The 12,399-nt window shown below is 42.6% G+C and overlaps 1 protein-coding gene across 1 annotated transcript in view; it reads right to left on the bottom strand.

Moving 5' to 3' along the window:
* The window catches only part of LOC124613899, a 57,461-nt gene extending 49,832 nt beyond the window's left edge, over positions 1 to 7,629 (bottom strand). Inside the window, exon 1 of the mRNA XM_047142647.1 lies at positions 7,541 to 7,629. Within this exon, the coding sequence (XP_046998603.1) occupies positions 7,541 to 7,585 (45 nt within the window). The 5' untranslated portion in view covers positions 7,586 to 7,629. The remainder of the gene's footprint in view (positions 1 to 7,540) is intronic.
* Between the last annotated feature and the right edge of the window lie 4,770 nt (positions 7,630 to 12,399).

Genomic DNA, 12,399 nt, shown 5'->3' with positions numbered 1-12,399 from the left:
CGGCAGCTCGTGGTCGTGCGGTATAGTTCTCGCTTCCCAAGCCCGGATTCCCGGGTTCGATTCCCGCCCGGCTCAGGGATTTTCTCTGCCTCGTCATGACTGGGTGTTGTGTGGTGTCCTTAGGTTAGTTAGGTTTAAGTAGTTCTAAGTTCTAGGGGACTCATGGCCATAGATGTTAAGTCCCATAGTGCTCAGAGCCATTTGAACCTTTTTTTTTTTTTTTTTTTTTTTTTTGAGGAGGCATCTGAATGAGACTAGTATAGCTATCGGTTAGCACCATATTTACAAGGAAATATAACCTACTCGACCTCGTGTTTCTTGGAGAAAACAGCCGTACATACAAGTTATCAGCCCCAGAATCGACCCTGCGCGAAAATTTGGGCCATCCTTATGATATACCGGTATACAGTTACCACCTTCGGAAAGTACAGCTTTTAAAAACGCGCTCATCGTTTGTCTGTCACTCGTTCTGCCCCACTGTTCCCACTTACGGCCCGAGCAGGAAGTACTGTGCAGTCGAGTCGGTAAGAGCTTTGCAATTATAATGTCAGTGAACTCGCAAACGGTAGTTCTGGACTGGGTCTCCAGGAGCGGTACACTATGACGGTGAAATTGCAATGTTTGAACGTCAAAGAACAACAGCTTCTGAAGAGCGTGACTGGTAACCATCATTATAAGTGGCTATTCGACTAACGTAAGTACAGGGCAAACGAAAGCCTAAGGGGCTTATTTCTTGCTATTACTCATAGCTTTCAGCTGCACTGCAGAAACAATAGACAGCTTCACGACGCAAGACGTGCTAGATATAGAGGGAAATAGTAGACGGACGTTAACCGCTTACTTACTGGAGGATGACGATGACGATAATGAGGTTGTCCTTTCAGCACAGTCACATTCGTCGACCAGCGCCATTGGTACAACGTGACAGGAATGTGAAAAGGAGAAAGTAAGTGATGATGAAGCGTGTTTTCGAGATGTAATATCGTTCCATACCGCTTTGCCCTCAATCTATGACAGAGGAGTATTTGAAATGAGGTTTCGCCTTTCGGAAAAGTGAAAAGAAGGGGAATCTGTCTTTCAGGACCGTCAGGAGGAACATTTGTAACACTTTCATGCCGATGTGCTCTTTGACCATTTATTATTGTATATATACTTGCTTTTATCTTTAAGTAAATTTATATGTACACGATGTATGAATTAATTTGTTTCTCTTGCTGCATAATCAATTATGTATATTATACAAATATCTCTGAGGGAATGTTAGGGAAACGTTAGGTTTTTGTCAACGAATAAGTATCGTTGGAGTAGCGGCGTCTCTGGACGCGGGAGGGTGTTACGTCAGGGTGCGCGCTACACAGAGAGAGAAACCTGGTGTGAGACACAGTCTAACATAACAGTCGCGACACTCACTGCTGTAAAAGTTGTTACCGTTTGACAAATGGAGGGACACTAGCGCTCCAAGCGGCGAGTAAGGTGAACGTCAGACGTGTCGTAAGCATAATGTTTGTTTTGCATCCATTTACTACGTAATTTACGAAATGTTTGAGTTATTTTCTTTCCTCTGAGGGTTTGTGTAGTATCAGAAGGCATACATGTTCCTAAAAATGATTCTAAAATAAGCGCAACTATGGACAAAAAACGTGAATCGAGTGGCAAGCTACAACTCATTCGCGAAGCAACACTTGTGACATTGGATAGAACTGCAGTTTACCAGGTTGATATCAAAAGAATATAAACACACAGATTCACATGTAAGTAGCACAGACATGTACCTCAACATGCAAAAGCGATCGACAGCTCTTTTATCGTTCTGTAGGCCTACTGTGTTTGTCATTGTTGTCGCCTGTTGCCACAAGTACGATCTTCATCTTTATATTTTTCTAAGTGGGGCAAGCAACTGCCAAACAGTGGGAAAAATATGTTGAAAACATTGTAAATTTCACGCAAAACCAAATATTTGAATAATTTTCGAACAATCTGTCAGTGAACAAGGTTCTAACAAAATAATGTCATCACAGGAAGGAAGCAAGGAAAATTAAGTATCACAGGAAGGAAGCAAGGAAAATTAAGTGACGGACAACAGAAGTGAATGAAATACATACCAAACGCTTTTGTAAGACACGAATAACTCCACTTAATCAAACCACTTCATCGTCAAAGCATGTCTGCGTTGACGATTCACACAAATTTGGCATTGACACATGGAGAGTTGAACTGGCTGCTTCTGTGTGGCAGTTTCCTCTTCATCGTCAGTTGAGGTGGCTTATTTGGGATGTCAAACAGCGTGGGAACTGCATTCTACGCGAGTTTATTATTGTCTGCGTTCATGAACTGGTTTTGTTCGAAATGTAGTGAACAAAACCTAATATTATTATACAGGTAAACTGGGTCTTTTTTCATAAGGGCCTCCCGTCTGCTACTAACTAACCAATTTCTGCTCCTAAAACGAAACATTAATCATTAATACACATGTAGTTTGCAAGTGAATCCTGACGATACAGTTTAGTAACATGACGGTATATACCTCTCAGGATGCTTAGGAAACGTAAAAAAGACAGCTGTGGTGTCTTCTTCCTGTTGTTGCTGCAATTTATTGCGCTACAAACGCTCCAGCTTGTAAAAACCATTGTATAAATCAAAATAAACAACCACTATTTGCTTTCACGATCGCGCCGAACTCACAGATTAAGTTACTGGCTGCTTGGGGCGCTGCTGGTGCGTTAGGCAAAAAATCGAGGCGAAGTGTCGTGACTGTTATGTTAGACTGTGGTGTGAGACATGAAGTGCGGACGCATGGATGGTGTGCACTGTACTGGAGGAGTGATTGTTTAGCGGCACGAATGAGCGTGGGCGGTGGAAATATTGGCTGCAGCAACATCAAGAACCCACCACGCCAATATCATTGCCAATAACTCCCGTGCTCGCTAATTATCACGGAAAGGAGCCAGCAGCAGTATCGTCGTCAGAAACTTCGTCACGGCGAGAATGGACTGAAGTAAGATTGCCGCATCACAGCTTATTGTCAACTTGTTTTGTAACGGCGTTACTCAGCTTTGTGGTGTTTTGCGAGTGAATAATTACCATAGTTTAATCAAAACTGTTACCCGTGATTCTCCTAAAATCATTCACCAAGTAGGTTCCTGTCCTGTCCTATTGCTACAATAACCCTAGTACCGTTTATGAAAATATGAAAATTGCAGCGCCAGTTAAGTTTGTATATGAACTAAATGATTCAGTTAGATTAAAGATTTGAACTTAAAGCATTCAGTAATTTCAGTCTCACTAACTTTAAATTTGAACTTTAATCTGAGGCGATCTAATTGTTGCAAATAGTAAATCAACTAATCAAATTAAAATGATTCCTGGCACTATGAACAAAAGCACTAACTAGAATCAATGAGTGAGTGCAAATATCAGTGATTATTGGCATTTGTTGTTAGTAAAGTTCTGGTTCACATTTTGACCTGTAGTCGTGCTAAAGTATAGTAATTACCTTTTGATACAGTAATTATCAGTTTCTACTTCACTGTTCAGAAGTCAATAGTTTCTTTTATTTTTTGCCATTTCCCAAAGTTCATATGAAAATAGTAGACGTTATTGTGAGGTAGCGCCATAGTCAAATGGTTCAAATGGCTCTGAGCGCTATGGGACTTAACTTCTGAGGTCATCAGTCCCCTAGAACTACTTAAACCTATCTAACCTAAGGACATCACACACATCCATGCCCGAGGCAGGATTCGAACCTGCGACCGTAGCGGTCGCGCGGTTCCTGACTGTAGCGCCTAGAACCGCTCGGCCACGCCGGCCGGCAGTGCCATTGTCACTTACAACAGTAAGTAACCATTAATCTAAGTGTTACTTTGTATGTTTTCAAAATTTCAGCTCTATTAGGTAATGATACTTCGAGTGCAAACTGTTTTATTTCTCGCTTTATTACGTAAATGTTTCAATTGTTTTTGCTAACGTGCGTGCAGCCCTCTGTTGCCGCGCGTGTTCGAGTAATTCTTGACAATGACTGTTCGGCTCATTAATTCATCACCTACCGAACAGAAATTTTGCCCAATTGGGCTGGCGACCGTATTTCTTTAGCTATAATTATTCCAGTAACTCTTTATTATTCTGTTCCGATCCACGTGGTATCCCTTCTCGTTGGTACAGTACGTGAATGATAGCACAAACCTTTCGAACAACCATAACTTAATTTTACAGTAATTAAGTAGGCGGATAAGTGTCCTAGAAGGCATCTTGATGTTAACCTCCACCTCATTTATCTACTTTATATTGAATCTTCGGAACGATAGCCTTTTCAAAATTTTATTCCAATTGTTTAGGCACATGCTTACACGGTCATATATTTCTAACATTGTCGATAGAAGGGAAGGGGGACGTTACACATTGAATTGTTTAAAAAAAAGGAGAGACCTGTACATCTGGAGCAGATACCTTGAAAACCAGGATACACATCAACAAAAGCTTTCCAAGATCAACACGATATGTCAACATACAGTGAGGAACAAGATGATGATCCACGACTGTAATACACAGCATTGGGGCGTTCAAGCCGCAATGGAGGTTGGTCTAAGAAAGTTTAAAACGTCTGCTGCGTGGGTGCACGCTTTCAAGAAGAAATGTGGTATTGTGAAAAATAACTCACGTTATGGGTAATGAGACAGCAACACTTTCTGCATGTGAAGAGTATGTCGCTAACACTAGAGCTATTAAGGAAGCGGTCAGTAGACAGAATGTCTGCAATATGGATCAGAATAGATAGGAATGGATAGAAATAACGTCCGGTCGATTTCTTGCCAAAAAAGGAAAGGAAGATATCGACATAGTCGAGCAGCCCATCAGTAATACGACGCATAGCTACACAATAATGCTAGTGTTGTCTGCAGAAGGACATTTGCAGTAGTATCTGTTTGTAGTTTTAAAAGAGCCAACTGGAACCTTTGGGCCGCGAATCAAAGTTTGTCTTAATGCGGACGGTAATTTAGCTGTCGCCTCATCTTCTGGAAAAGTCAACGAGGCACATTTACTAAAGCGGCGATAGAAGGTGTTTTCTGAAATCGTACAAGATGACAGCAGAATTGTTTCAATCGTGGATTCATTTTCCGGCCACAAAGCTTGTGAACGCATGAAAAGAACGGAGGAGAAGACAGTGTAGTTTCCGTATTGACGATACCACCAGGTGGAACAAGCTCACGTCAGCCGCAGTATCTACAGGGCTAATACAAATGATTGAAGCGATTTCACAGCTCTACAATAACTTTATTATTTGAGATATTTTCAAAATGCTTTGCACAAACATACAAAAACTCAAAAAGTTTTTTTAGGCATTCACAAATGTTCGATATGTGCCCCTTTAGTGATTCGGCAGACATCAAGCCGATAATCAAGTTCCTCCCACACTCGGCGCGGTATGTCCCCATCAATGAGTTCGAAAGCATCGTTGATGCGAGCTGGCAGTTCTGGCACGTTTCTTGGTAGAGGAGGTTTAAACACTGAATCTTTCACATAACCCCACAGAAAGAAATCGCATGGGGTTAAGTCGGGAGAGCGTGGAGGCCATGACATGAATTGCTGATCACGATCTCCTGTTTAAGAAATGCCGAACATCATGATGGAAGGGCGGTGGAGCACCATCCTGTTGAAAGATCAAGTCGGCGCTGTCGGTCACCAGTTGTGGCATGAGCCAATTTTCCGCGGGCTATGCGTGAAACTTGCCCGCACGCGTTCAACCGTTTCTTCGCTCACTGTAGGCCGACCCTTTTATTTTCCCCTTACAGAGGCATCCAGAAGCTTTAAACTGCGCATACCATCGCCGAATGGAGTTAGCAGTTGGTGGATCTTTGTTGAACTTCGTCCTGAAGTGTCGTTGCACTGTTATGACTGACTGGTGTGAGTGCATTTCAAGCACGACATACGCTTTCTCGGCTCCTTTCGCCATTTTGTCTCACTGCGCTCTCGAGCGCTCTGACGGCAGAAACCTGAAGTGCGGCTTCAGCCGAACAAAACTTTATGAGTTTTTCTACGTATCTGTAGTGTGTCGTGACCGTATGTCAATGAATGGAGCTACAGTGAATTTATGAAATCGCTTCAATCATTTGTAATAGCCCTGTATTTGGCTATCGCATTCAGGGGTTCTTTCCGCTGGGTTATCGTCTCGACACGACTTCTGGGCTTAGATAAGATTTCAGCCAGCATAACAACGTCCTTCAAATGCAGTCTCTTCTTTACAGGCAGTTACGTGCACCAGTATTTCGACAAATATTCTGATATTTGGTGTCATTGCAGCTACATCAGGGACAGGCCAGATGACTTTGAACATTTACTGAATACTGTATTGACGTTACTAACATGCTCTGTTCATTGTCAAGGTGCGCGGTATCAACGTATAGTTGGTGGCAGAGATCAGTTTCTTTAGAACATTTTCTGTGTTGCGATCCACAAATGCAATGTAAGTGAATGAAACGAATGAGCTTGTTGCGATCCACAAATGCAATGTAAGTGAATGAAACGAATGAGCTATTTATTAACTTTGGTGTTGTACCTTATGTTCTTTGGATTGTGAAGCTGACAGTATTAAAGTGAAGTACATCTGCTGGAGTTGCAGTGTGCGGTGAGGCGGAGCTAGTGACAAACAAAATGGTTCAAATGGCTCTGAGCACTATGGGACTCAACTGCTGAGGTCATCAGTCCCCTAGAACTTAGAACTACTTAAACCTAACTGCCCTAAGGAAATTACACACATCCATGCCCGAGGCAGGATTCGAACCTGCGACCGTAGCGGTTGCGCGGTTCCAGACTGTAGCGCCTAGAAGCGCTCGGCCACCTCGGCCGGCTAGTGACAAACAAGCGACGAAAGTGCGCGTTTATAGGCTATAGCTTCAGAAGGTCATAACTGTGTTCTGTCGGGAAAATGGCCAAAATTTTCGCTCCGGATCGATTGCTAGGGTTGGTAAATTGCACGTGCGATCTTTGCTCCTGAAAATACGAGATCGAGTTGGTGATGTTTCCTTGTTAGGACGAGACAAACGCTGCCGTGAACGGTGAGAACAGTTTGTTAACATAATGCATAAAAATGTCAAAGAGGTTAGTAAATGGTCACTTGATGAAAACCTTTGTACTCGGGTACATTTTTAATCTTAAAATATTGCCCTTTGCCTCCACAAACTACAGAAAGAGCGTCTTGCAGTGTATTATTGTATCTGCCTCTCGACAATAAAGTCTGGTTGCTCTCTAAATAGAGAGCGCAAGCAACAGCCAGCGATGGTTTGAGAAATGATATAGCGCATTCATTACGTTCGACGAGACCCATTTGCTATAATGTGAAGTCAAACAAGGAACTAAAATATTTTGTTCTAAAAATTTTAAAAAGGGTTTAAAAGAGGAATAGGCCGTTCTATTGATGGTGCTCTCTACTGGAGAATAAAATTCAGAGGAAACCAAGCAACAGCAGTGCGTATAGCAATACTGAGAAGAATGTATAAGAAATGTGACACAAATTAATCTCATAATGCTGCATCCAAATTTTGCTTACCGAATATACGAGTAACGCCACTATAATATAATAAATCCGCTCCATGTTGCGCTACACACAGGATACTGCTAACGGACAGTAATCTCTCCACAGCTGTCTGGTACAAAGCTTATCAACATATATCCCACAGTCTTATCTCTCAGCGAAGTCGTTTATCGCCTGGGAAGAACCGATACAAAGATGAGAACAAACATCGAATACATTTTATTGTGCATACATAAAGATATTACACAAACACTCCATGGCCCAGCGGCCAGCTCCGTTGATGATGATGATGATTATGACGACGGTCATGATCATAATGGTGATGTGGTCTTTAATCCGGTTTGATGCGCCTTTCCACGCTTATCTATCCTGGGCAAGTCTCTTCATCTTTGTAATACTACCACGTCCTTCATCCTCTTGAACCTGTTTATCTGAAGTCAACTCTACAATTACCCCCCCCCCTCGCTCTCTCACTCTCTCTCTCTCCCTCCCTCCCTCCCTCCCTTTTATGCATGACCAAACTGCCGATTTCTTGATGCGTCGGAATGTGTTCTATCAAGGATCCCTTCTTTTCGTTATGTTGGGCCTCAAATTTCTTTATTCTCCTCGATTCCGTTCAGACCCTCCTCATTAGCCAGTCTGTCTAATGTTCAACACTTTCCCGTATCACCGTATTTCATATGTGTTTATCACCCGTCTGTACCGATTATCTTCGACATTTCGCTTTCGTGCAATGCTGTATTCCAGGCAAACGTTTTCAGAAAATGATTACGTAATAATTAAATTTATATTCCACATTAACAAATTTTTCTTTATCTTAAACTCCTCTCCTGCTGCGTTTTGTATCCTCTCTACTTCGGCCTTCCCCACTTACACTGCTCCCGAAGTAGCAAAACAAATTTATTACTTTTAGTACATCATTTCCTAGTCTAGTTTCCTGAGCATCACTTGATTTAATTTCATTATCCTTCTTTTACTTTTGTTGATGTTCATCTTGTAATCGCATTTCGAAACATACACATTCCGCACAACGGCTCTTCGAAGTCTGTTGCCGCGTCTGACGGTATTATTATACAAGCTGTTTGTCCCAAGAGTTGTCAGGCGCATTTTCTCTGGTGTTTCAGCAGATATTTGCAACTCCGTTTTTGCATTGTGTAGCTGGAGTCAACCCAGACAAATAGCGCTCATCACGTCTTTTATGCGACACACTGTCGACGGAAAGTATCGGTTTGTTTCCTTCAGTCCCCAGTAATTTTCTTGATTTATTCCACAACCGGTTTCGAAGCTTAAGGCTTCATCTTTAGGTGCCACGAACTGTGAAGAAGATGAGGGGCTACTAATGTACAAGTTCAAATCTGTGTGAAATCTTATGGGACTTAACTGCTAAGGTCATCAGTCCCTAAGTTTACACGCTACTTAACCTAAGTTATCCTAGGGACAAACACACACACCCATGCCCGAGGGAGGACTCGAACCTCCGCCGGGACCAGCCGCACAGTCCATGACTGCAGCGCCTACGACCGCTCGGCTAATCCCGCGCGGCAGTGTACAAGTACTATGGAACTGACATACCACAACGAAAGCTATAGTTATGGAAAGTAGTGTACTGACATAGTTATGGAAACATAAATGAAACTTCCTGGCAGATTAAAACTGTGTGCCGGACCGATACTCGAACTCGAGACCTTTGCCTTTCGCGGGCAAGTGCTCTACCATCTGAGCTATCCAAGCACGACTCACGACCCATCCCCACAGCTTCATTTCTGCCAGTACCTCGTCTCGTACTTTCCAAACTACACAGAAGCTCTCCTGTGAACCTTGCAGAACTAGCACTCCTGGAAGAAAGGATAAAAAACCGTAACATTGGGCAGAAAAGAACTTAATAATAATGTAAATAAATAAGTAACGCAACTAATGCGTAGGACCACCAACCACAGCTCCCGACTGGACAACACGACACGGAAGTGACAAGTGCAGATAGCCCAGAATCCAGATGACCGTGGTCGCGGAAGCGACTTACGTAGGACTCAGTCTATATCTACATCTACTTTTCTGGAGACTAGAAATCTACTCTGTAGGAATCAGCATGGGTTTCGAAAAAGCTCGCGCTATTCGTCCACGAGACTCAGAGGGCCATAGACACGGGTTCCCAGGTGGATGCCGTGTTTCTTGACTTCCACAAGGCGTTCGATACAGTTACCCACAGTCGATTAATGAACAAAGTAAGAGCATATGGACTATCAGACCAATTGTGTGATTGAAGAGTTCCTAGATAACAGAACGCAGCATGTCATTCTCAATGGAGAGAAGTCTTCCGAAGTAAGAGTGATTTCAGGTGTGCCGCATGGGAGTGTCGTAGGACTGTTGCTATTCACAATATACATAAATGACCTTGTGGATGACATCGGAAGTTCACTGAGGCTTTTTGCGGATGATGCTGTGGTATATCGAGAGGTTGCAGCAATGGAAAATTGTACTCAAATGCAGGAGGATCTGCAGCGAATTGACGCATGATGCAGGGAATGGCAATTGAATCTCAATGTAGGCAAGTGTAACGTGCTGCGAATACATAGAAAGAAAAATACTTTATCATTTAGCTACAATATAGCAGGTCAGCAACTGGAAGCACTTAATTCCATAAATTATCTGGGAGTAGGCATTAGGAGTGATTTAAAATGGAATCATCATATAAAGTTGATCGTCGGTAAAGCAGATGCCAGACTGAGATTCATTGGAAGGATCGTAAGGAAATACAATCCGAAAACAAATGAAGTAGGTTACAGCACAGTTGTTCGCCCACTGTTTGAATATTGCTCACCAGTGTGGGATTCGTACCAGATAGGGCTGATAGAAGAGATAGAGAAGATCCAACGGAGAGCAGCGCGCTTCGTTACAGGATCATTTAGTAATCGCGAAAGCTTTACGGAGATGACAGATAGACTCAAGTGGAAGACTCTGCAGGAGGGACGCTCAGTAGCTCGGTACGGGCTTTTGCTGAAGTTTCGAGAACATACCTTCACCGGAGAAGTCAAATAGTATATTGCTCCCTCCTACGTATATCTCGCGAAGAGACCATGAGGATAAAACCAGAGATTAGAGCCCACACAGAGGCATACCGACAATCTTTCTTTCCACGAACAATACGAGACTGGAATAGAAGGGAGAACCGATAGAGGTACTCAAAGTACCCTCCGCCACATACCGCGAGGTGGCTTGCAGAGTATGGATATAGATGTAGATGTAGATACATGGATACTCTGCAAATCACACTTAAGTGCCTGGCTGAGGTTCAGCGAACCACCTTCACAATAATGCCCTATTGTTCCACTGCCGAATAGCGAGAGGAAAAAATAACAACCTACATCTTTCCGTTCGAGCTCTGATTTCCCTTATTTTATAATGATGATCGTTTCTCCCTATGTAGATCGGCGTCAACAAAATATTTTCGCGTTCGGAGGAGACAGTTGGTGATTGAAATTTCGTGAGAAGACCCCGCAGCAACGAGAAACGCCTTTTGTTTTAAAAATGTCCACCTGAAACCCTGTATCATGTCCGTGAAACACACTCCCCTGTTTCTCGATAATACGAAACGTGCTGCTCTTCATTGAACTTTCTCGATGTAATCCGTTAATCCTGCCTGGTAATAATGCCAGACCGTGCAGCAGTACTCCAAGAAAAGGACGGATAAGCGTGGAGTAGGCAGTGTCTTTAGTAGCTCTGGTACATTTTCTAAGTGTTCGGCCAATAAATTGCATTCTTCGGTTCACCTCCTCCAAATTTTTTCAGTGTTCTTTCCAATTTAAGTTGTTCGTGATTGTAAATCCCAGGTACTTAGTTGAATTTACGGCCTTTAGAGTCGATTGATTTATTGTGTAACCGAAGTTCAAAGGATTCCTTTTAGCACTCATGTGGATGACGCCACACTTTTTATTATTTAGGGTCAATTGCCAATTTTCGCACACTACAGATATCTTTTCTAAATCGTTCTGCAATTTGTTCAGATTTTCTTATGAGTTTACTAGGCGGTAAACAACAGCATTATCTGCAAACAACTTAAGACTGCTGTTGAGATTGTCTCCTAAATCTTTTATATAGATAAGGAACAGCAGAAGGCTTATGACACTACCTTGGGGAACGCCAGATATCACTTCTGTTTTGGCTGGTTCTGAGCACTATGGGACTTAACAGCTGTGGTCATCAGTCCCCTAGAACTTAGAACTACTTAAACCTAACTAACCTAAGGACAGCACACAACACCCAGCCATCACGAGGCAGAGAAAATCCCTGACCCCGCCGGGAATCGAACCCGGGAACCCGGGCGTGGGAAGCGAGAACGCTACCGCACGACCACGAGATGCGGGCCACTTCTGTTTTACTCGATGACTTGCCTCCAGTTAAGTAAGAAGCGAAATCTCTCTGGCAGGAAAACATGAATCCAGTCGCATACCTGAGACAATATTCCATAAGCACGCAATATTACTACAAGCCGCTTGTGATACACAGTGACAAAGGGCTGCTGGAAATCTAGAAATATGAAATCAATTAGAAATCCCTTGTCAACAGCACTTAGTGTGAGTAAAGAGCTAGTTATGTTTCGCAAGAACGATGTTTTCTAAATCCGTGTTTAGAATGTGTCAATATAATATGTAATAACATACAAACATGGGGCATCGACAAAAATGCCTAAAAGCTACCGTGACAGAATACAGATTAAATAGATACAAGATAAAAATACAACTAAAACAGTGACTACAGATGATACGTGAAATATATCTAAAAACTGAGATGTGGTAAGAGAATGATGCCAACTTTTAGGATCGATACTCATGTGCTGACTCATATTATTTGGAGTTGGTGGCACACGAAGATAAATC

This window comes from Schistocerca americana, chromosome 4, assembly GCF_021461395.2.
Source record: "Schistocerca americana isolate TAMUIC-IGC-003095 chromosome 4, iqSchAmer2.1, whole genome shotgun sequence".
NCBI lineage: Eukaryota > Metazoa > Arthropoda > Insecta > Orthoptera > Acrididae > Schistocerca > Schistocerca americana.
Note: the sequence above shows the minus strand (reverse complement) of the source record. Positions and strands in the feature narration are given on the sequence as shown.